General features: G+C 39.8%; 1 protein-coding gene across 1 annotated transcript in view; it reads right to left on the bottom strand.

Annotated features, from left to right (window-relative positions):
• Positions 1-9,285, bottom strand: part of LOC126648908 (pinopsin-like) — a 68,723-nt gene extending 59,438 nt beyond the window's left edge. The window contains exon 1 of the mRNA XM_050332610.1: positions 8,880-9,285. Coding sequence (XP_050188567.1) covers positions 8,880-9,216 — 337 coding nt within the window. The 5' untranslated portion in view covers positions 9,217-9,285. The remainder of the gene's footprint in view (positions 1-8,879) is intronic.
• Positions 9,286-26,392: the final 17,107 nt, after the last annotated feature.

Raw genomic sequence — 26,392 nt, 5'->3', positions numbered from 1 at the left:
TTGATCTACACTGGGCCAGCACAGCATGGAGGAGAGATAGAGGCAACCAGGTCCTGAGCTGCTCAGGAGTCAAAGTACAGAGTCATCTCATAGAAATGGGATGGTGGGGAAGAAAATGTCTACTTGGAGTGGTGTTCCCTTGCATTTGCTGTCTGCAGATAGCAAATATTCCTCCTGTCTGTATCAATCATGGAAAAATTCAGAGCAGACAGAGGTAATTTTGAGTTAGTATTTAAAAAAGCCCCAAACAACTCGTAACAAAACCAAATCCACGAATCTTCCATTAATAGGAGGCATATGTATTTTTCAAGTAGTGAATCATGTTAGTTGAGAAATCCACAGAAGCATTAAGTCGTCTGCAAATCAATACAAGCTGTAGTTTACTATTAGACATTACTGCATCTTTGGTTTCAGAAGCAGTTTTTCAGCTAGTGTTGATATTTACAAAAACACAAATGTAAACAGGGTAACTCCAACTTTCAAAGAAACTTATTTTTCCACGTCAGCACACTCTTCTAACAAAATTATTTTCTCACTTGATAGACTTTTCTAATTAGAAAAGTGGTAGAAACACTAACATAAAAAAAAAAAAACCAAACAAAAAAAAAGAACCCAACCCTAGTGAGTACTTTAAGTATGGAGTATCTGCCACAGCTGAGAAAATGGGGAGGGGGAAGTGAAATTAGTAGGTATCACCAATTATTTTGTAGTTACCTGGAACTATGCCAATGGTTCTGTGTCCCTTTTATTATTGAAAAGCCTGTAAGTTTAATTTGCTTACTAGACCAGAAGATTCTGCTTAAATGCTTCCTAAAAAAAAAAATATAGGCATAGAAAATGAATGTCATCAGTTAAGAAAATGTCACTAGATATATAACTTGGATTTAAGCAGCCAAAGATAATACCAGTTTCTGGTATACCTCAGGGTCTACAAGGGAAGCTTAAAAATGTTCTAAAAATTACTGAATTCTGTCCCAATTTGTCAGTAGGCAGATGGTCTAAACAGTTCCTAGAGATTATTAAACACAGACTTAAAAATAACATGATTTGCCTTTCACAAGCAAAGTCCATTAATACATATTTTTTTTTATTGAATGTTGATTATTTACTGGGCTCTAGTTTATTTCATTATACCCACTGAGAGACCAAAAAGCCAGCTACATTTTAATGACATATTTCTTCACATCTGTGTGACCTGACTACCAGGAGAGCTGTTTTCTGCTTTTTCCTAAATTAACAGAAAAATGACATCAGGCATAGCAATGCCTGCATTATTGCCATGACCCAGGATAAGGGAAAAGGGCCTGCAAATGTCAATGACTGAACTTGGAGTCTGACAGAAATGCTGTTCCATTATCTCCAACAGAGCTTACATACATGACCTTTTAGATTCAATTCACCCTCAGGATAATTTTGCAAGAAATCCATTGTGGTCTTTGCCTTTAAGCTCCTATTCAAGGTGTCCATGTGAGTTGATATTTGTGTACTTCCCTGCATAAAGTCCCTAGTGTTCTGCAGCATGGTTCATAACATAGAACCAAAACTATGCAACCAAACTGCAGGCATGGCTGTCCAATAAGGAAGCATCAAACATAGACAGAGATCTGCAGTCACTTGAACATGCACGGAAACAGACTTTGGGCATGGGCTGAACATTGCTGTACATTGACAACTGACAACTATGCACAAAAAAGGCCAAAGAAGTTACTGATTCCCTTACAGAATTCTACTGTTCTTCTGGACCTCTGTCCAGGGACACACACACAAGCTGTTGTCCACCCTTTACTGTTGGTATCTCTGCATGTTTTTTGCTGGGTTTTTTTGTACAGGCATTAGGAAAACAGATTCTAAATTATCATACAACAAAACTTGTCAGAAAACATTAAGGATGGCAGCTAAGAGAAAATATGTCTCCACCTACACGTCTGCTGATGCAAGCTGAGGGCACCTGAGGATCAGTGACCACTTCAGAGCACACTCTAGTTCCTCTTTAAGCCATGTGCTTGAATTTCTGCTCTGCTAAAAGCTGAGAGAGAGAAGGAGGAGGAAAAGTGTCGGGGTTCTGGTGCACTCCACAGTCCTACTGCAATATGGCGTGGAGATGGGGCTCAGATGGAGCTGCTCAGGCCAGGGAAAGGAGAAATAACCAGGCCTGGTGATACAGACACCAACTGCACACCACAGGATCTGACCTAACACCACTGGGCATCAACACCCATAATCTGTAACACCTTATAAACATGGGCAAATTGAATGACATCAAGAAGGTAAAACCTTCTCTTACCCTAAACCAGTGTTCAAGCACCTACCAGACTGAAGTCCCTGATTTCAGGAATAACTCTTAAAGTACAACATAAGGTCTTCCATTTCCACTTTCTATGCATGGCATGATTTCTTCCTTATCACATTTTCCAAAACTTTTGCCCAAGTTGTCTCCCCACTTCAAGCATGTAAATTCAACAGAGAAACCCAATATTTATGGTCTACAAATTACTTGTAGGAAAAACAGACAGCATTTTTCCCAACATGATGAATTTAAGATCTTAAGATTAGAAAGAGGACTTGGGCGCCTCTTTATGGGAATACAACACTCGTCTCAAAAATAGTGACTCTGAACAACTATTCTAAGTGATTTCAGCTTTGTGCAGTGTTTTATGACAGGAAATGGAAATAAAACAGAACATCCAAGAAGAGGATACTGAAGTGGGAAGGGAATTATAATCAAAAGTAAGAAAGACAAAAGGAGCAATAAGTACCCTATTTATGAGAGTCATCTCATGACTCCAAAGAGGTACAGAGCAAGTATCTACCCCTGAGTTTGGGTTTCTTTCATAGCCAGTGGAAATAGAGGGGTTCTTGTAGGGCACAGCTCATATCATCCTGAAGAGAATGGCTCAAATACGTCAGACAGTTTGCATGCTAGCAATTCGAATTTGGCTTTCTATTGATTATAAAAGAAGCCTTCGGGCTTGGAAAATGGTTTTAGTCACATGACTCCATGTCTCTAAGGGGTTGAGCACTTCATTTTTCCATATAAATATGGCCCTGAAAACTGTAATTAATAATATAGCATTACCTCATTAATTATTTAAATAAAAAGTATAGCAGGCTAACTTGAGTTTCCCTAGAGAGGAGATGCCACAGAGGAGGTCAGATTACATATCTCCTTAATAAGTACTTTCCTGTTTCCATTTACTATACAATCTAATGCATATCAAGTGCTTGAAATTATGTGGAAAAATTCAGGACAAACTTTCAGTTGTTACACTGTATTAAAATAACTAAAGCCCTCTAGGTAATGACATTTGTCCTCTTAGATGAAGGAACTAGAAATATCTTTGACCTACTTTCAGAAGTCAGGCACCTTTTTTGCTACCCCTCGCTTTGAGCCAGCCGACTATTTCTGCTGCTGACCAACTACTGATTGAAGCTTGCATGGGTCACATTGACTGCAGGCATAACAGAGTCTATGCACTTCAAACAGAGAACATTTCTATGGTCTGTTTGCAGAACTATGTTTTCCTAAACATTACTGATTCATTGTTCTTGCTATCAGCTTTATTCACAGAAATATCACCTTTAATCCTGTCCCAAGACCACTGGAAAAGGAGCTATCCATGGTCTGCATCCAGGTGAAGAGCTACTAAGTGTGGCTTTGCTCTGGGAGGTGAGAACTTGCTGCATCAAGGCTCAGAAAACTTTGGACTTGATCCAAAGGATCCAAAGGATCCAAAGGATCAAGCCAAGGGAGATTATGTCTTTACTCATGGAAATAAATGTGTCTTTTCACAGGAGAGTCATTTCTTACATCTGAGGTCTCAACTGCATCTCATAAACAGGGAGTTTCCAGTATGTTAGAAGTATGTACACTAAAATAAGTACTTAAGTTTAGTGCAGTGAGTCTAAAACACAGCATATGAAATCAAGATAAAATATTAAGAAGAAAATTATTTTTAAGGCATTTGTTCAAGGCAGTTGAACTTTAAAGAAAAAACATGAGCAGCTCCATTCCTTATTCTGTCTTCTCTGGCACTTTACAAGGGAATAATTCAATAAATGATTTAATATGACTAAAAAGATTACCTACCCCTAGAATTGAGTGCTACAGGGTTTTTAACAAGATTAACTTTAAATTCCTCATTTAGATATGACCTTGGTTTATCAATGGACATGAAGACATGTCCAGATGCCCTATTTCAGTACAAAGAGGTTTAGGAACACAGCCCTCCCTGGCATCCTGGACAAACAGGATGCTGTGCAGTAAGACACAGCCTCAAGTCACACAGTTTTCACTGTGGCATAGGCATCTCTGGGTCCTCTAATCTGAATTCATTTTTAACAGTGAAATTTTGGAATCAACTTCTCAGGCAAACTTCCAAGTATTTTAACAACCACATAGGTTAAGAAAGAGAAAACAACCAGCAGACACCTGAAAACAAGAGCTAAGAGGTCAACAGTCACAGAAATATTCCTGCTAGTAATGTGCCTTGAAACTTTTCCAGTATTAGAATCTAGTGTTGCATTTCTGGAGCCAGAGAAAGCTCTTTGTCTTTCCCACATGTATTAATCTACTTAATGGTTAATCCTGATACGACATATAGTAGTGATTCTGAAAATGAACTCCAGAATTCATCTGGTCCCAAATTCTGCTTGTCCTACATATTTGGGAAGTCTACATTAATGGAATGTTTCTGAAAATTTTCATCTGTCCAGAGATTTGTAGTGTTTAAAAAGACACTGGAGAGATTATGCTGAGATGAAGAGAACTGCAAGACAAACTTAATCTTAGGATGGCATATCACTTCATATATATATGGGCTCTATGGGAGTACTTTACTAAATAATGTATTTTTCCTAAATTAAAATCTAATGTTTAATAATTTTATTACATATTTAACTGTCCTTATTTCACCTTGCTTGCAAAGTTTACTCAGAGTTCAGTTGGGAAAATGGATCATGTCCCTGTGTCCCTTTTCATGTTTGCTTAAATGTATAACCATGAGCTTGTCAAACCGTGACTAAGTGGTGGGTAATGGGAGCAAATTTAAAAAATCCATCCATTTCCCCAACTCAGTGACGTGCAGTTTCCACTGCCGTGACCTATTTAGCTGCAAACATGCACAGGCACCAGAATAAAATCATTTATGCTGCAAACAGACCATGCTGTTTCTCCTCTAGCTCCATTCCTAATGCTCCCCCAGATGAAGACTCAACAGCTCTTACTTCCATAGCAGATCTCATGATATCTAATTTTCTCCTTAAAATCCTGATTACATGTTTATTGATCAGCATCTTCACTTCAATGTTCTGCTTTTTGTGAATGGCTTGAAATCTCAAAGCAGACATGGGGAAAACAACAAGTAATTAAACCAAAAAACCTTCACTTTGCCCATAATTTTTTTCCCTTGTGTCTATGGCAACCCCAGGGTGCTGGTTCTTGGGTCATGATTTTAAGTGCCTGGGGTAGGCAATGGATTGCTCAGTAAATAACTTACTTGATTTCACACTAAGTGACATCAATGTACATTACACTGTCAATACTGTTGGAAGAAGAATCAGATCTGCTTTCCAGATCACCTTCCAGGGCCAACAATCATGTGATTTTAAAAAACGTAAGAGACTTTAGAGATTAAAAGAAAAAAAAAAAAAAACATAAAGAGTGAATCTCACCACGCCTTTATGTTTGAAACAAATCTCAGCTTTCTGCTTTCATTGTCTCAGGTTTCATCCAGGCCACAAACCTGGAGGATAACACCTTCACTCTCAATTCAGTATAAAACCCAAAGGAGGCTTTCACAGTATCACCAAAAAAAAGTGAGAGGCAAAAAAACCCCATATTAAAATACAGTCTTTTCAAAAGCCTTTTAATAATGACATGTATTTAAAAATATTTTAACAGTTTGAATTTGGGTTGGAACTAGATGGTTTTTGAAGTCCCTTCCAATCCAAACCATTCTATGACTCTACGATTATCCTCAGTAACTACACTGCACCAATCAGTGAGTCTTCAGCCATCAGTTTATGACACAGAATATACATGATTTTCCATATCTTCAGTTTCTGAATCACTTCAATAAGTTTTATACAATTTTTCCAAAGCCCAAGAAGACAAGGAAAAAAATCCTACAATTAATGAGATGCTATTTGTTTTTTTGTTTTAGCAATAATACCTGCAAGTCTCAATGAAACCCTCACAACTCTCTCATGTTACTTTCTAATAGCCACAAAAAAATTTAACAATTCCATTCAATGGATCCTTGTTCAGTCTGTAATATTTACAGTGCACACTGAATGTTAAAAATTAAAAAAAAAAAAAAGCCTTTTGTTTTCAAGTGCTATGAAGACACGAAAAAGCCATCAACACACTGCACACCTACAGCAGCTCTTTTTCAGCACGCTCTGGATTACAAAAAGTCATAAAACCTGATGAATAATGGTATTTATCAACAGATACAATCTGTTTATGGACATATAAATGTTAGGCAGCCTGCTTCTACTAGTTCCTTTATGCATGTTTTCTTTATGTAAGCAAACATCTTTTAATTGCAACTCTGTGAACAAACTTCTTCAGTATGCCCTTTACACCCACTAATGACAGAAAAATTGTGAGCACTGCAAGACTGTCATGAGCACTGTGCACTACCTGCACTTAGGCTACCTCAGCTGCCCAGGACACCCTGCTGACAGGGCCAACATCACTCAGAGGAGCTGAGGTCACCTTTGGCATTCTGGGTTTTGCCGTTTTGTTTGCTTGTGTGTTCCTTTATGATCTAATCAATTTTAAGAATTACAGCAGAAACTCTTACATCAAAACAGGTTAGCACAGAAATCTGCACTCCTGCCAATTCATACAGATCTGACTTTGAAGAATTATTCTACAATCAGGTCACCCCAGGAGAAACTTCCTCATTTGCAGGTTTAATTCCAAAGTCACTGGGGTGGTAACTCACACGTATCCTGACAGCAGCCAACAGGCTCAAACCATTAACATACTTTTTCCTAATCCCAAAAAAAACCCACCCTTTCCTCCCCCTTCAAATGTTATTCTCCCATCCCACTGCTATAATGGCCAGTCTTCGCGAGCGAAGATCTGGGGAAGGTCTTTCCACCTTCCAGCCTGCGCATTGGATTTTTTAGGTGAGACGGAGACCCGGGTTCGATTCCCGGTCAGGGCCACTCCCGGGCAGGTGGGGCTCGTTAGCCCTTAAAGGCAACCCACCTACGTCCTAAGGACCTCGCTGCCACCGTCCAAGCTCGCTTGGCCCCGGCAGATGAACCTTAGGATTAAAGGGTGGGCTCAGTTCCGCGCACACTGTGTCTCACCTAAAAAAAAAAATCCAATGCGCAGGCTGGAAGGTGGAAAGACCTTCCCCGGATCTTCGCTCGTGAAGACTGGCCATTATTATTATTATTATCCCACTGCTAAATAATAATAATAAAAAGGAGGCTAAATCAAACAAGGGAGAAAAGCAGTCCTAACTTCTTTCTTCCCAAGAAGACCAACTACAGAAATACTGGAATTCATAAAACTCACAAAAATGGAAATGAAACCTCTAAGGAGGCCTGTCATTCTGCTCTGCACAGACCAAACCAAAAACAACCCACCAAAATAAGCCAAGGTATTACTGATGGGGTCTATTTTTGGATGGCCAAAGTGCTTTTACGTTACACATTGCTAACTCCCAAGACTTCCCTTTGGGCAAAACAGCAGTTTCCCAGGGGAAGCTGCCAGGCTGCGTCAATGGTCATCAGTGCAGAACACATTTGAGGAAGGGACAGGTACCAGGGACCACACCACTGGAAACAGCAAAAGCTTATAATTCAGGTAGGAAACATGGATTTGGATCCACCACTGGCTTCTACACCAAGAGCTGTGGGCCAAAGTGCCTGCAGGAGATGCACTGCAATCCAGGGTGCCAGAAGAGCCAGGCTTGCGCTCGTCCTGTCCTGGTGGCCTGAAGGCACCAAAGCAAGGATGTGCAGCAAGAGGGAGCTGTACTGAGTCCCCCAGTCTGGGTGAGATAAGGATCACACCTAGACATGCACCCACAGGCCAGTTCATGCTTTAGTCAATCTTTTTTTAAATGTAAGAATATATGAAGAAAGAATCACTGCTTGGTGACACAAATCTTAAAGCAACAGGCCGCCTTGGAGGATGAAGGCTTCCCTGTGTCTGTACTTTGTCCTTTATCTTTTTTAACAATTAAAATAATTTCCAGTTAAAACATTTATATCCAGCAGTAAAAAAGCTGGTTGCAAAAAAGTTTTGTCTGGTCAAGATAAAGAACACTGAATACTTTTACCATCACTTCTGACAAACCTATTTCGAAGACTTAATCTGCTGTTGAATCTGCAAGGATGTAATTTTAAAATAAAAATTTTGCTTTGCAGGAGAACAGAAAGCATCTAATAATGAAAACTCATTATCCAGGACATGAGGAATTCACACTATAGATTGACAGATAATTACTAATGGTAAAGACAGTACTTTCAGGTGGCTTTGTTTATGTTAGAAACAGCACTGAGGGACCTGTAGTTCTGCAATGGCACAGATTTTCTTGAAAAAGAGGGAAATATTATATATATTCATACACTTAAATTCTTTGAAGTGGCTTACCTCTTTCTATATTCCATTTTTAACTCTCAAAACATAAGTAATTTCAAAGAATGAGATATGTTAGGAAATACTTATTAGATCTCTGTTTCTCTCTCATAAAGTCTTTTGTCAAAATGTTTTAAATTATGGATTTCAGTTGTGTTTGACCATAACATGGCAATCAAAGTATCCTTCTGTTTAGCATAGAGCAGCATTGAGCTCACTGATCAAGTTGCTTCAGTGTTAAAAAAAGGAGAGTAAAGAATTACCATTGAATTCTTACCAAAGCAGGAATTGACAAAGCCATACCACCTACAAGCATGCTCCCCTCCAATCCACTTGCCACGGATGTTAGATGCAAAACTGAGGGTAGTGCCTGAGATGCACACTAACATGTCACTGATACTGATGTTCAGGAGGAGCATGTTGACGGGGTTACGAAGGGTTTTAAATTTGCAGAAGAGGATGAGGACAATTAAGTTATTCAAGAAACCAAAAACTAAGATAAATCCAAGAAAAACAGCCACTACTGTGTGCCCACTTCTTGTGAGTCCAGCCCTTGGCTCAACAGGATCTGCAGGTGCACCAAAGCTCAAGTTGTATGTCCAAGTGTGGTTCATTTTGGACTTTGGCACAGATCAGTGGGGGCAGAGATGCTGGGTGCCTGTTGCCAAAGTACTCCAGCAGTTTCCCAGAAGAGTTGGTCCATCACAGGTCAAATCATCTCAGAAGTCTTCTGATCTTTTCTTAGATAAGATACTTCTTACATATTTATGCAGGTGTGAAATACTGTATATGCAGCACAAGAGTATTTTCCTGCATTGTGTCTTTCCAGTAGTCTGCTCTGCAGTAACTCCAGGGCAGCAGAACCAAGCAAAAAATCACATCAAATTCATCTCTGTTATTTAAACTTAGGTTCATGTTAGATGATCTTTTCTTCTGCTCAGAATGGAAGATATATTAAAAAGATGCTTCAGCATGGTCTTCTCTTTCACAGTAAACGGACAGCCCTAGCAATGGCAGCTGCCCTTGTTTCCTCTGACAATGGGTGTCTTTCTGAAAATACAGAAGAAAAGAAATAGTAAAAACAAAACAAGTCCAAAAAAGACCAAAACATAGGTACTTCATTAACTAACAGTTTCTTCCTTTTTGAACTGTAACAAATATCTTTCAGTCTTTTCAGTTTTCACTCTGATTTTAGCAGAAAAAACAATTTGTTAATATGTCCTTGGTTGTTCTAAGTTTTTCCCTAGCTCACAGTACAGCATGGAGGTGATTACTTGCAAATTCCTAGCAAAGTTCCTCAGGTAAGAAAATGTATGGTAAGACATATCTTTTGTAGCAGTTTCCCAGAGGAAGAACTCTGTCTTCCTCCACACTAAGTCAATCCACACCAAGTGAAGCTTCAGTCTTGGTAAGACCTTAATTAAAATGATGAAAAATTCAGAAGAAGGAGAAAGTATTTCTTTACCCAGAAAGAATAAATTCAAGTGTAGTCCCTCAAGATCTACTGTCTCATCATCTCCATAAATTACTTGGATGCAAGACTGGAAGGGCTACTAAGCAAGCCTGCAGATGACACAAAACTCAGAGGAGCTGCTGACTCCCCCAAAGGCAAGGAAGCCCTGCAGAGAGACCTGGACAAATTAGAGGACTGGGCAATCACCAACCATATGAAGTTCAGCAAGGGAATGTGCTGGATTCTGCACCTGGGATGGGGCATGCACAGACTAGGGAATGAGATACTAGAAAGCAGTGCCGCAGAAAAGGACCCGGGGGCTCTGGTCGATGGCAAATTGTCTATGAGTGAGCAGTGCCCTGGCAGCCAGAAGGGCCAAGCATGTCCGGGGGGTCATCAGGCACAGCATCACCAACCAGTCAAGGGAGGGGACTGTCCTGCTCTGCACTGCACTGGTGAGGCTTCACCTTGAATATTGTGGCAGTTTTAGGTGCCATAATATAAGAAAGATATTAAGGTATGAGTGTCCAAAGGAGGGCAGCAAAGATGGTGAAGGGCCTTGAGGGGAAGCCGCATGAGGAGCAGCTGAGGGCACTTGGTCTGTTCAGCCTGGAGAAGAGGAGATTGAGGGAAGGCCTCAATGCAGTCTACAGTTTCCTTGTGAGGGAAGAGGAGGGGCAGGCACTGATCTCTTCTCTGTTGTAACCAGTGACAGGACCCAAGGCAATAGCCTGAAGTTCTGCCAGGGGAGGTTTAGGTTGGGTATTACAAAAAGGTTCTTCCCCCAGAGGGTGGTTGGGCACAGGAACAGGCTCCCCAGGGAAGTGGTCACAGCACCAAGCCTGACAGAGTTCAAGAAGTGTTTGGATGATACTCTCAGGCACATGGTGTGACTCTTGGGCGATGGTCCTGTACAGGGCCAGGAACTGGACTTAATGATCATTGTGAATCTCTTCCAACTTGACATATCCTGTAATTCTGTGATTTGTGTGCTTACAAAGGGTGGCAGATTTGTGATATCAATTTCTCTCTTCCCATATTTACCAGTGGACAGATGTCTTCCTTCATTATTCATAAAGCAGCCAGACACCCAAAGCCTCATGTGTTTCTCCCACCACATGAATTTGTTTACCTGCACACATTGTGTGGTTTTTTGTGAAGCAATAGTGCTTAATGTGGACATACAACTGCTTTGCCTGCCTTCTATGTGTTTGCAGACAAATTCTGCACAGAATTGTCCATAAAAATGGAGATGGATGCATATATATGCATATATACATATATGTAGGAATTTCACACTCCTCGGTGCAAAATGCACAATACCCATAGCTTGCTGAACTAAAAAATATGAAAGCTTCTCTTTCAGCTGTCATGTACTCCTAGAATGATTACATGCATTTTAAAATGGGGCATCTTCTATACTACTCCTAACCATTGCTTTCTGGAAATTGTCTTGTAGAAAAATAAGTGTTTAACAACTGGAAAAAGGTAAGTTCAGAGTTTATTGAAGATGTAGAGATTGTTTGCTTTTTCCTTTCATCATATCTGTGTCATGATGAACTTTTAGAACAAGTATTTCATCTATTTCCCTACCTTCCAAACTCACTGTGGTAAATACATCTCATTATTGCAGTGATTTTGACCTCTAACATATACAGTCTGTCTTTACATTCTTTTCTGGTGAGTAAATTATGTACACTTCACAGACCTTCTACTGTTAGGTCATTGAGAATCTGAAACACTGATGCTTTCTGCTTTTTTCTTCCCTTTCAGGAGGTACATAATGATGTAGGTTGGTAAGGGTCTCAGGTAGCATATCTAGGGGAAACAACTTTTGAAATCCTCTTTCTACCAACTTGAAAAAAAATTATCTCCTATCCAATGGTGGTTGAAGGTTATAGAACTTATATATATAACTTTATTAAATACAAGTGATTATTATACAACCGGGTCTAACAATCAATATGCTTAAAATTTACTCATAATTGTGTTAAAAAGAAGAGTTAAAATTTAGTGGAAGAAAACCCAAATGTAGTAACAACTGATTAAAAACTACAATACCGGGCATTTCTCAGTCACTAAATGTACTTAGTGAACTTTTTTTTTGTAGCGAAAAAAGCGCGGTGTCACTGTGCCAAAGGAGAGCTTCAGAAAGAATTCGCAGGCACTCAAGATGTACAGTGAAATTAACTCAATCATAGAATAATCTTTTTTTTCATGATTCTGATTACACTTTAGCTTTTATAAACTAACCTATTTTTTTGCCATCAGTTCAACGACAGTTTTATCTCATCTGTTTGCACGACTGTTTATTGCAGAATACAACTAAGGTCATTCTTATCTGCTCCTCCCTTCTGCAAAGCATATTGCAGAATTTGGCTTCAAAATCTGAAGACACTGAAAATTATTTACATACAGGCTATTTCAGTTACTGATGCCATTTTCCACCCCCCCCCGGAAGATGAACTTGTTACACTTAGAAATATTTATGATGGCATTCTAAAATTTTTGCTACAGATTATCTATGTGGAAATTTATTTTACAAGAATAACCACAGGCAAAGCTTCTAAATAATATCATCAGTATTGTTAAAGCATCACAGCTTTTGTGTTAGACAAAGTCAAAGTTTATAATCCCCCTAGGAAATATGACTAACTTTCTATATGTATCTCTGTCCTACAAGAAAGACATGAACCTCTTGGATCAAGTCCAGAGGAGGGCCACAAAAATTGTCAGCGGCCTGGTGCACCTCTCCTGTGAGGACAGGCTGAGAGGGTTGGAGTTGTTCAGCCTGGAGAACAGAAGGCTCCAGAGAAACCTTGTTGTAGCCTTTCAGTACTTAATGGGGACTTTAAAGAAAGATAGGGAAAAACTTCTAAGCAGGACCTGTAGCAATAGGACAGGGGTAACAGTTTTAAACTAAAGGAGGGTGAGTTTAGATATAACGAAGTTTTTTACAACAAGGGTGGTGAAACTCTGGAACAGGTTGCCCACATATGTGATGGATGCCCTATCCCTGAAAATGTTCAAGGTGGGATTGGACAAGGCTCTGAACAACCTCACTAAGTTGAAGATGTCCCTGCTAATTGCAGGGGGCTTGGACTAGATAACCTTTACATGTCTGTTCCAACACAAACTCATGATTCTATTAAGCTCAAAATATAAATAATAAAATGTAGGTCTATTATATACAGTCACATACATCCTGCATTCCTAAAGACATCAAGAGTTCATATTTATAGTGCTTATAAAAGGACATTTACTCCCTGGATGGGACTTAGCTGACTCAAAAATTTAGCAGTCTGACACCAGGTGTGAAGGCACAGACCAGTGCCCAAGTCATTTCTCCACGGACCACAACTCATTCAGCTTTAGCAGGATGAGTTCTACCCTGGTGTGTTGGGGAAAGACACCTTAATGTCCAGAAAAATGAGTGGAAGATATATTTTAAAATGTTATTATGCACACTGTGAAGGTCAAGCCATGTGGTATTGAAAGATGACAAGCAGGACACACAAAGGTGTACTTCAAGAAGTTTTGGATAAATGTAGGAGACAGAGGCCTTCAGAGGAAGATATCTGAAGAGCTGGGCTATGTGGGAATAAGTATCTTTTCAGTAGCTGATGCATAAAGTGCTAAGTTTCTTATACCTCCAGATGAAGTACAAGCCAAATTCAGATTTCAGAAAAGCTTCTAAACTCCTGTAACAATTCCTTGAAGAATGGGTCCAATTTTTACCTAATATTAGCATTTAACTGAATAATACACATTATTGCTGAAAAACACCTGTAGATGAGCTTTTGTGCTGTAAGGTTCACTTTTTTTTTTTCCCTTCAGACAGATAGCTTGGTTTAATAGGGATTACTTCATAACTGATAGCCCTGTGATCTAGCAGGACAACCTGAACCATCATCCAAATCCTAGCAAACTCAGGACCCTGCAGGATTGAACTCTACCTAATTTTGCCAATTCTGCTTCTCAAAAAATGTTAAAAAAAACCCCAAAACAGTAAAACCTGCAATTGGATCCAAGACAAACAAATGAGCACCCAGTTTGTCCCCCTGGATTTGAGTTGACATGGAATGGAAATCATATCCAAGGTGATACAAAATATATGGCCAGGTGAAATGGGCCAAAAGTTCATTTAACATCACCAGTTATTAAATGCTGCATCTGTTAACTGGTTCTGACAGTAGAAGTCTAAAGATACAGTAAAACAGACACCCATCACTGCTTGTATTTTCTCTGAAGCAGTCTGTTGGAAAAAAATAAGGTTTCAGAAGATGTTAAATCAGCTTCTGGGAGCACAGGCTTTATTACTGAGAGTGTAAGGCTTCTTTTTGCCCTTGACCCCCACACACTAGTTTGAGCAGTATCCTACAACAGTGAGGCTGATTTTTCTTTCTCATTTTGCCCCAAAATAACTTATTGAACATATTATCTTTAAGTGTTTAGAATTGTTTTGGGTTATTTTCTTAAATGAACTCATTCGCTATTTCTAAATGACAGATTCTTTATCATCTTCCCTTGCAAAGTTGTGCAACATACCAAAGATGATGCTTAATTCACTTTCAATGTTTAAAAGCTGAGGAAAATGCATAAATAAATAAAATCAAACTTCAAAATCTTATTACTAAAAAAACTTACATTACTTCTATCTACACTATTCAATTCTGATATAAGGAAGCTATAAAATAAAAATCCGTGTATTGACATATCCACATAGTCTAAATCAACCTGTTTTTCAGTTCATATAAAAGTTAATTTTGAAAACTGATTTTTTCCTTCATTTAAGAACTTAGCTTTCTACCGAAAAGTTAAATTAAAAGAAAAAAACAAAAAACCACAACAAAACAAAATAAAAAAACAACCACCTAACAAAAAACCTCACATAACATATCAAGGACAATCCCAGAAGAAATTTCATGAAGGAAGAATCAATTTTTTGACCTGATGACAGAATTATGGCAGAAATAGTATTGTTGACATTGTTGACAATTTAAGTTGACATACACTTAACCTTATCTTCCAGGTGAGAAACTGAATTATTTTTTAACAGAAAGCCTCCAAAACCAGAGGTATCACCTGAAATAATTGTTTCAAACACAGATGAAAGTTGGAGGACTGCATGGGACTCCACAACACTGAAATCAAAATTTCCATCTATTCTCAACTATTTTTCCATGCCCTAAACCACACTGCAAGGTTTCAAGAGACCCAGCGATAGATCTTTACAACTATGCTAGAAGTCTGAGAGGAGGTTCTGTGGTTCACGTTTAGGTATCTCCAAGCTCCTTCCATAGGAGAACCTTTTGTATGCAGATCAATAGACTTATGTTTAGCAGTTCATAATCACGAAGAAGACAGATATTAAAACAAGAACAATGTAAATGCAGACCACTAAAAAAAAAAAAAATCCAACAATGTGGTAAACCCACTGCTTTTGAAATAAAACCTACTTTTATTTAGTATATTAAAAGTTAAGGCAACCCCTCTTCCATGCAAAGAGGAAGTTTTTGCACAAAATGTCTGTGCTAAGAGTAAATGAGACAGACCCTCTCCTGAGCTGGGCTGAAGCGATGAGAAGCGCCTCTCGGTGCCTCAGCCGGTGCGGCTGCAGCCTCGGGCACTGACAGCACCTCCCCAACACACCGGCTCTCCACAGGCTTCTACACTGCACCAAGCAAAAGCCTCTCCACCCAACCTCACCTCATGATTCTTCCTTCACAAACTTTTTCGCACTTGTTTGGGAGGGGGGTGGCACACAGCACTGGAAGAAAAACCCACCTGTACCTCTCATCCGCAGCAGCCCAAGGGAAAACAGCCCCCCAACTCTCCGGCAAACGCGTCCTGAGAGGCGGCGCAGGAGCCCCTGGGTACCACCCAGGCTGCTCTCCTGGCGACGGTCTCGGCAGCCCGGAGCAGCCCGGAGCAGCCCTGCGGATCCCCCGGGGCCGGCAGGGCGCTCACTCTCCGCGGGATGGATGCGCTGGGCTCGCCCTGCCAGCCCACCTCCTTCTCCCCTCCCCGGCGGGCTGAGAAGACATCCAGCTTCGGGTGGGCGGGGGAGAGTAAACAGCTTTCTTTGTTACTAAATGAAGAAACAGGAGTGCCCAGGGACGGCTCGCCCCGCTCCCCCCGCAGCTCCGCCCGCGCCGGGGCAGCGCCACAGCCCGCACCGCCCCGCACCGGGACAGGGGGGCATCCAGCACCCCGCGTTTTGGGAGCTTGGCCGGCTGCCCCCTCCCTGCTGTAGGGGTGCTCCCGCCAGGGCATCCCTGCTGCTGGGGCATGTCTGCACGGCGAGGTTGGGCTGTGCGCTCTTCACACGCATATTACTGTGAAAGACTTACATTTTGGGCTTTGTAAGCAAGTGGGTAAATAAAGGGGTAAATAAATACCTGTTCAGCAACGGTCAAGAATGCAGTTTAAACACTTCTCAAAATGAAGGAATTTTGACTTTACGAAACCAAATCCAGACGTATCTTGTGTGTAATTTGTTGGTCGTCAGCTTTGTCTGCATTTTCCATTTATCTTCACAATTCAAGCATTTACAGACTGAACAAGCACTATGGTTGCTGTGTGCTGAAATTAGTGCCCTCAGAAATATGCATGCATCACGGAAATAGCATATGGCTTGAAAAACAGTGTAGTAATGTGGTTTTCTACTACTCACTACTACTACTCTCTTAGACTTACACTGCTCTGATCTTTCTACGGGAGAAAAAAAAATGCCCATGGAGAATGAATTGCTGGATAAACACACTAGAGAAAAAATATACCAGAGTATACCTTGCTGTGTTGAACATCTTTCATCTCTGCTTCTTGCTGAGTTTCTAATGAGTTTTTAAAATTCGTTTAAATCACGGTTAAAACCCTGTAAAGTGATCATCATAGTCATATTATTCCATCTAAGCTAGATTTAACCTCTTATCTGATCACAGTTGCAACTTTTCCACCTTCTCAGGCATAGAAACAGACAAACCAATGCAGCTATTGTTATATAAAAAGAGCCCAGCAAAATAAAAATGGAGTCTGTTCATAAAATCTTTTTCCAGTAGAAGCTGAAGCAGACCTCACAGTATTACCTGTTAAATTTGTAAAAATATTTAGTTCCAAAATTCAGCTTAAGTATTTCATTAAATAAGAATTTTCGGAAGAAATAAATCAGGACTACACCTAATACCATCATCTTCAGGAAAAACACTATATCACAATTTTGCTGACTGGACTAAGAACTGTTTCTCACAGAATACAAAAAAAACAAACCCCACAATAATGTGCTAATGTCACATTCAGAGGGACAGCATAAATGTACCTCCTTTAAAGAGGTACTAACTAAAAATGAAAATGAAAAGGTTCATTTTTTTCAATGTTACTTGTATAAGTGTACCTCTGAAATTCTCCAGTATGGCATCCAATTACAAAAACAACCACAGTTACCAGATACTCATAATAATTTTTCAACCTCATGAAAATGTGCTTCTATAAGTGTTAAACTGAACTTTATTACCCATATAAAGCCAGATGAAACCACTTACTAAAAATAGCTGGGTTAAAAAGTGATTTAAATTCACCTCTTATGAACTTGGAAGAATGGAAAAAGTGGGTTGTACCAGCAAAAAAACCCCTTATTAACACCAACAAATCATTAGGCTGTCTACATACCTGATTCATTGAATCTCCTTCTGTTTCACAGATTATGGCAGCATTACTAATTGCCAGGGTGGGTCAGTGAAGAACAGGCAGGCTGTCATGCTCTGGTTGGGGGGTTTACATTGCAACCCTCCGGGGTTGTAATTCCAAAGTCCTGCTGGTGCTTCAGAAATTAAGCTGGGGCATTGTATTTGAGTTCCTTGGGTTTTTTTTAAATAAAAAAAATAGAAGTTTATAGAGAATTCCAGCATCTCCCATGAATTTCCTGCTTTCCTCTTGCTTCCAAACAAATGTTGTGGGTTTTAGTAAAGTCCTGAGTATCATACAGAAGAAGGGACAGGAAGTTAATCAAATGGGGAAATTAATCAACTGGGAACACCTGCTGCTGTGCTCCCCCAGTGCACCAGTCAATGGCTGCATCTGTACAGTTCTTCACAGCAGTGCCCAAGAGCTCACCACCCCTGTTCCTTGGCTCTGGCAACTGGAGATGTACAGCAAGAAGAACCAATGTGTGTACACTAACATGTAAGCCAGGTGGACAGATGAGGGATGAGGATTCATGTGGGAAGTTGAGATTGTCTCGCTATACTGGTTATTTTCTACTTTCGGAGTGGATGCTGAGCTCAGTGACATATCCCAAGATATACTAAAGAGTGATGGTGCATCACATGGTTGCACCAAGTGGTTGCTGCAATAACACTGGAATCATTTTGGTTTGCATGACAGTAACAAAATAAGGAGAAATTGTAGGGAAAGAGAGCAAAACTCTTCCCTTCTGCCTGTCCACAGCTGCAAACACTAATCATTCTTAAAATCCTTACTGCAATGGTATTTAACAATGAATATTGGAAGCAAACCCAAAGTATCCTCAGATTTTTCACAATATCTTATAGCCTAGACCTTGAAATCCAACTCTTTGATTGCTTATAGAGAATGGCAGGAGATAACAAGTGCATTGGCCTGGATACCATGCTTAGATATTTTGGATGGCACAGATTCCAGTTTGTGAATCTGGTGAGAGAACAGTTGATGTGAGTCCAAGATTGAAATTGTTGATAATCTCCTTATTCTGCACAAAGCATATGAAGACAAGACTGAAAGCAGCTACTAAAATTTAGGGTAGTGTAGTCATTCCTGTTTTGGAATTGAGAGATAAGAGCATGTTACATCATAATAAAACCACTGTCGAAAGATTTTGAAAAACCTTCAGAACAGTGTGGAGCGAGATAATTTCATGCAAACTAAGAGAGAATTTTCTTTACCTAAAAACAATCTTTAGGTTCAGTTACCTACACAGAGGTACCTGTGTTTTGAGACATCCTTGAAAATCCCATCCAACCCTTTTCTGCTAAGCCAGAGGAGTGTGGGTCTCCAAACTGTGGTCTATAAAAAGACATTCTCTGTATTAGAGGCCAGAAGTTGTGTGCATAAGGCTTAACTAATATTTCAAGTATACTATCAAGCCTAATAAAAGGTCTGACCTCTGTCTAGAAACCTTGTCTTACCTGCCTTTTGACCAGAACAACAAGAGCAAAATCATTCAGTGAGCCACTTCTTTCAGCTGGTGCCTTATTTCTAGGTGATGATTTTGCTCAGGTTCTGAAGTGCCTTCATGAACTTCTTTCTCATTTTTGGACTTTATCTGGATTTCTAAATCACATTCGAGTTGTATTTAATTTATTTACAGATTCTAAAGATTCATCTAAGTTATGAGACAAAAAGTCCTTTCCCAGGGTCTGGACCTAGGCAGCAGATCCTAGCTGCTCCCTGACTCCATAGTATGTGAACAATAGTTGTGGTCATGTCTCTTCTTTCTCTAACCAGTTCCAGCGCTCTCCCTCTTCTGTGGCGGAAGGTTACTCCAACATCAGGGGTACCACACAGCAAATCTAGACAGGACTAGAATTTTTCTATTTAGAGTAGCTTTCTTCATGTAGCTTTGCCCTTTGTTGACTTCCTGGATGACAGTCAGCTGAATAGAAGCCAGAGGTGTGCTCAGGTGGCCAAGAAGGCCAGTGGCATCCTGACTTGTGTCAGAAACAATGTGACCAGCAGGACTAGGACAGTGAATGATCCCATTATACTCAGCACTGGGGAGGCCTGTGCTCAGTTCTGAGCCCCTCACTACAAGAAATACACAGGAGTGTGTCCAGACAAGGGCAGTAGTGCTGGTGAAGGGTCTGGAGCACAAGGAACAGCTGAGGGGGCTGGGGTTGTTTAGCCTGGTAATGAGATTCTAGTTAGACATTATTGCTTGCTACAACTACCTGAAAGGAGGTTGTAACCAGATGGAGTTGGTCTCTTCTCCCAGTTAAAAAGTGACAAGACAAGAGAAAATGGCCTCAAGTTAAGCAGTGGATGATTAGATTGGATATTAGGAAATCGTGTGTCTCTCTGATCTACCATCACCCATGAAGAGCAGGGCTGACCAGAGCCAGACCAGGGATGGGAAAGCTTCACAGACTTTGCCCTGGTGTACGGCGCAAGTTTTATCCTCCAAACCATTAGGGGCATCTCTCACTCTTTCCCTTGGGCAGCCAAGGGAGAGCACATCATATATTGCTGACTCTGGTCCTGGGAAGACAGAGGTTCAGTGCAACTGCTAATAGAAGATAAAAGACAGCAGAGAAAAAAGATCAAAGGACTACAGAAAACAGGTCAGGCACTCTACTTATTTACATTGGACTGGGGCAGCCTTTCCTCAACAGAAGTCCCCCAGAGATGTTCTGCACCCTGCCTCATTGCCAGTGTGTACCCTAGAAAAAATAGATTACAGGCATTTCTCTCTCCTTCCACACCCTGTCAGCTCCATCACTCCCAGTGCTCCCACTAGAAATCAGGTGGGTCACAGCCTTACCCAGAGGCATCTTCTGTTTCCCTTGTTGCCTGACCACAATAAAGGTGGCTTGGAAACCAAGCAGGCTTTTGGAATGTTATTTTGCAGTATGATAAATAATAAAGGCTAAAAAAATCTCATCATACCCTAAATAAATGGGCTTTTTAAACAAATGCCTGGTTATTTTAGCCCTCAGCTTGCATTGCCCTTCTTGGACACCACACCTTCAGGTATGTGTCTGAGTAAACATGAAAGTGACAGAAAGAGAGAGGAATATTTGTGATGCTCATTGTTCCATATTTAACTCTTGCAGGAACATCTGTTCACTGTGTACCAGGAATTAATGCTATCCCTAAGCAGCCTCCCTAACAGCCTCCACATTGACTCCTCTACAGTGATCCTACAATCCAACTGTTCTTTTCATCAACCATGATTGTTTCCCAGATTCTCAGGACACTCCTTCTTGCACCTCAAGGCGTTTTGCATCCACCTTATTAGAACCCAAAGGGCTGCAGGAGGCTGACGCAAACCCAGAGCTTTTCACCCTTGCACCATTTTCTGATCTGATTTTTCTTTGAGGAAACATTTTCTCCTGGGCAATAGAAAGGGAAAAATACTTGTGAGTTCCCTGATTCTTATTCAGAAACCATTGCTTGAGATGGGGAAGGCAAAGCATTGTTTTTCTCTAGCTTTATTCTGTCTGGCCATCCTGCCCTCTGCCAGCTGAGTAACAGTCAGAGCTTGTCAGTAATTTGGTAGGTGGCTGTGGCAGTTTGTTTCTAACATTATCTCTAGCTCAGCTGAAGTCTGATATCTCCCTACTTATAAGGCCTGACAGCGGGAATGTTAATAGAAAATTCTCAGTAATTTGTCAGTCCAAGCTAGCAATGCACACAAATGTCAGATCTGCCATATGGACAAGGTAGGCTACTGAGCTTTTTGTATTTCTGAACATGCCCTTGCCAGAGTGTTACATCTTATTTTTCTTAGCAACCTCTTAGCCTTTCCTTCTAATCAAAGATGACTTTTTTTAGAGCAGATACATTTCATGCTGGATGTGAGACTTTTTCTTCCTTCAACCTACATACTGTTATCAGCCAGAGGGAGGCATGTGTACAGCACACCAAGATCAGAATTGGATTTGTGGGAGAATAGACTAGGGTGAAGAAAAGGATGGGAGGTTATCACAAAGGAAGATGAAATTACATGTATTGAAAGACTGGCAAGAATCATCAATTTGTTTTGCAGCATGGAGATTATCTGGTACCTAGAAGGTTATCTCTGTGTTAGAGTGGAAAATTCAGTTGTACCCTGTGGATACTTGCTTTTGTTCCTGGCCATTCTGGATAACAACTTTTTGTAAGAGACTGATTTAGGCACCAACCATCGGGGCCTGGCTGGTTCAGTACAAGCCATGAAATATTTGATGCCATGTTTTCACTGCTGAAGGCACATGTGCTAATGCATTTAAATCCAGGTCCATTATTTCTCAACATTGATCAGGTGCATTTTACAGCAGATGGCTGCCTACTTCAATTTCTGTAGGTTTTCTCACATGTATAGGATACTTTGTGTTTGTCTGAGCTACAGAGCCACAGAGACCTTCCCAGGTCCCAGAGGGTAAACTTGCTTAAGTCCTGGATCCTCTCAAGATCTCAGACCATAACTGACTTCTCCTGTACCTTGGTTTAAGAGGAGAACTGAACATATGAATCAGCAGCTTGTCCTGAATTACACCATCCACATCCCTGAGGTGGACAAGCAGGAGTGACAAGGCAAGCAATGATGAGCTGACATGTGGGCTTATGCATGTCAACAAGATGACTGAGTAGTAATAGAGATGGTGGGATCAAGGGCATAAAGGGTTTGGGATCTGCCCCTAAGAATTTATCAGCTGCTATTATTGCTTATTATCTGAGTGATATAAATTGTCATGTCCATGATCAGGACTTAAATTGGAGTAGAAGTACAACTTTTTTTCTCATATTCCTTATGTTCTTGATGATGAGTACTATATTTTTTTATTGTGATTTCTGTAGTAAGATGAGAGCCTTACTGTTGGGCTTTTTTTCCTTCCTTTTTTGGTTTTTTTCTTACCTAAATCTCTAGTATCTAGATTAATTTGGTTCTGTGACAATCAAAAATTTCATTTATAAAAGCTTTCACTTATTTTAAAATGTTTCAAACATGACCTAGTTAAAAGTGACCTATGAAAAATTCAGAAAAAGAACTTCAAAGTTACTGGCTGTATATACTGTGCTTTTTTTTTTTTTTTTTTTTAAGATAATTGAAGAAAAAGTAAACTAATGTAAGTAAATCTGTAAGACTCAGAAGTTAAATGTGTTTGAAGTATCTATTGGTTTTAAAATGGAATAATGTGCAAGAAACACAACAGTGTTTATACTCATTTGATTTATACACAAAAAGGCACATTTTGTGTCATTTTGAGAATTTCATTAATATTCAAAGAATCTCTCTAGGGACTCAAAATTACTAGCTAGTAAATTTTCCTGTATAAGCCAGGAGCAGAATCTATATTTCTGAAGTGCTGTGCTATTTTTGCCTCTTTCTTAGCAATTGGTCCTGGAGGAGCAGTTTTTCCATCAACACATTCTGTTTTCTGGAGGATGAAAATTATTTCCATTCATTTTAAAGCAAAGTACAGTGTGCCAAAACACAGTAACAAGATTTCCCATGCAACACAAACTGAACTTCTTATGAGCTGGTATCTGAGAGAATTTAAAAAGAATATTTTCAACTCCACAATTGTCCTTATTTTAATCACTTCTATATACTTAGCACTCCAGTCTATCCTTATGGAAAAATGGAATCCTATGGAAGTATTCCATTCTTGACAAAAATATAAGTGAAAGATGGAAATGCATCTCTCATATCTCTCATATGTCTTTCAGTTTCTTTAGCTCTGCTTTTTTTTCCCCCTAGTGTCTCTCCCAAACTTCCATTTTTTTAGTCTTCTTGTGTAACCCATCTTCAGGTAAAATCTCAAATCTTTGAAGCCTGTCATAATGGAGTGGGGCTAAATCTTGACTTTCAATTTAGCTTAATTAAAAGAAATTTTTTTAAGGTAAGGAAATTTTTTTCTCTGAAAGTTTAGTGGTTAAAAACTAAAGTCAGTGGAAATGGAGGAGGAAGATGGTTTCATTTTCAGAATGTTTCTCTGAAAAAAATAGATGCTGTCCCACAAAATTTACAGCTCCATGACAATTTCCACCACTCAGGAAAAGCAATGTTTGGCATACTTCTGAATCTCTTGTTTGTGAAGCTGTAGTAGATGATAGCTCTGCAACTGGACTGTGGAGACTTGCTGAGCAGTGAAACTGATGGTCCCTTTATTTTAATTAAATTAAAAGTAATTGCTAAGTGTGCATTTTATTTTATGAGAAACTGAGAGAGCTATCATTTCCTTGATTCCAAAATTAGGCATCTATAGTGTCCCACAATTTCATTAAATGCCTACAAAACTAACACTAGTTTTCATTCTTCACAAAAAATATATCTATGCATTAGGTTCATCTTTTGGCATAAATTGCCCATTAACATTTGCCCACACAGTTCACATCTGCCTCTCAGATGTACCCAAGGCATAATTTGTGCTTGTAATTATAGAAAAAAATTTTAATAACCATGTTACAGTGATTTCAAAGTGTTACACATTCAGAAACATGTTTTAGCAGGGATCATTTGTAAAATATTTGCTATCTATTTCCCATTCTAGATCTGGTGATAGGTTTTGCAGGAGATGTATTACACGCTGCTAACAGAAGCAACCATATTATATAAGACCAAGGTTTCTTACAAAATTCAGTAGATTTTTTTTTAGCAAGACAACAGCTGTTTTTTCTTGGCTTTAGTGATTACAAATCCCTGAGAGAACACTTTGAAAGCTTTACGACAATCCTAGCCAAAAACATAATTGAATGAGGAGTTCAGCATTCAAATTCTGCAAAAACCAGTTTGCTGAATACTTGTCATGTTCCATACTTAGCATTGCCACCTTCTGAAAACAAGAACAGGCAACTCAGTCAAACGGCTACCGCACCTGTGTCATAACTTTAACAACAACCAACAAATGCACAGTAGAATTGCTCTCTGATAGGAAACCAGCCACATGAACACCTGTGTGGTAAGCGCCACGTGAAAAGCCCAGCATTTCCTTCCTTCTCTCCTCAGTGACTCACCGGGAGGACACAACATGCATCCGTCGCTCTGGGATCTGTTGCAAGATGGGATGGCAGGATCACTCAGACACAAGTTCCCCTCCTAATCCAGAGCAGTGATCCAGATTGCAAGGGCAAGTGGGTATTTAAGCCCCTGGGTTTGGGACTCTGAGGCTTCTGAGAGTCGGCTCTGTTATTTTGCTTTCTTGTGTTCTGCTTGTGATGAAAATCAGCTCTTGTGAGTTGATGGGCTGTAGAGACTGAGAGAACAGGACTATGCAAGAAGTATACTACGCCAACCACCACAGCTTCTATAATTTCATTTCCATTACATGACTTGATTTCGGCAGAGCATTAAAATGTTGGTGTCTTTGGACTTTGAGAATCACAGAGAAAGGCTTCCTTTGGAGTTTGATTTAGATTCATTCTCCCAAAACTGAGTTTATCTTCTCTTTGCTGTTACCTAGAAACTGAGTTGTACTAGGGGAAGGACAGGGGATCAGGCTCTGGGGCTTGAATGAAGAATAGCTCCTCTTAGCCAGGTTTCTGCCAGGATATATGGGAGCACAGCACAGTATCTATTTCCTCCTAGAACAGGTTGTTCCTTGGATGTCACTACTTCTATGGGCTGAGAGGGAACATCTGTCTCTGAATTACAGATTCAGTGGTGGGAAAGGTAAGCTTTAGCCTTTATGACTAAGATTAGGCTGAGTTTGGTAAAAATATGAACAGGACAAATATATACCTGTGGAATAATGCCTGTATTAATCTGAGCTATGCACATTTAATATGAGCATTTTCTAGGTGGATATTGTTTTGAGTTTGTCCCAAGAAGTATCAGCCTACCTTAAAGGATCCCTGCACGCTAGGAGACAAATCAGTGATAATTTTCCAATGCCTTATGCGTACAACCCAACCACTAGCAAGCTAAATTCTACAAAAGCCTTGAATATAGGTGTATACATGCAGGAATAATCCTCAACCTGATAAGCAATAACTCCTTGCAAAGCATAGGTGTTAGGTTTTCTGACAGAGTGAGTCCCTTGACAGTATTAGAATGTGAAAGGAAAGTTGAGAAATATTTAGGGACTGGACAGACGTTAACTGCTGCTGGCTGTAAAACTGGCAATTACATTTTAACAAAAGAATAGATAATTGCAATTTTTTCTGTTCATTACTGTGCAAAAGGATAACAAATATTTGAATGGTAGTGCTTAATCATCAGCTGGATTTAAGGATTATTGTGTTCTGAAACAGTATTTTTGCTATAGCATGCTGCAGATCTCTGAAAGAGAGTTGTTACTTGAGTACAATATGAAAGCCTAACTTAAAGTAAAAGGCAAAAATGTTGAATTCCAGAATGTAAGGAGAGGAGAAACAGCCTTGCATGTTTGCTTGTATCCTAGGGTTTTCTATCATTAGATGGATTCTCCAGGTATTAGTGTGTCATTTAAATTAAGGTAGCAGAATCACAGTAGCAGTAGTTTCTGCTTACAGAGTAGCAGAAATAGGTAATTTCCTAAAGAAGGAAAGGTGTTAAACTGTAAATTACTTATTTCACAAGGGAAAGTGCACATAGGTGACTTCACCTGCAGAAACAGCCCAGGAGGGCCCACATCTCAGTCTTCCTGATGTCTTCAGGAGGGGAAAAAATATCACTTTTAGGA

The sequence above is a fragment of the Myiozetetes cayanensis genome, unplaced genomic scaffold (assembly GCF_022539395.1).
Source record: "Myiozetetes cayanensis isolate MyiCay16 unplaced genomic scaffold, myiCay2020 scf5-8, whole genome shotgun sequence".
In the NCBI taxonomy this organism is placed as follows: domain Eukaryota; kingdom Metazoa; phylum Chordata; class Aves; order Passeriformes; family Tyrannidae; genus Myiozetetes; species Myiozetetes cayanensis.
The sequence above is the reverse complement of the archived record's forward strand: the minus strand, read 5'-3'. Positions and strand labels throughout refer to the sequence as shown.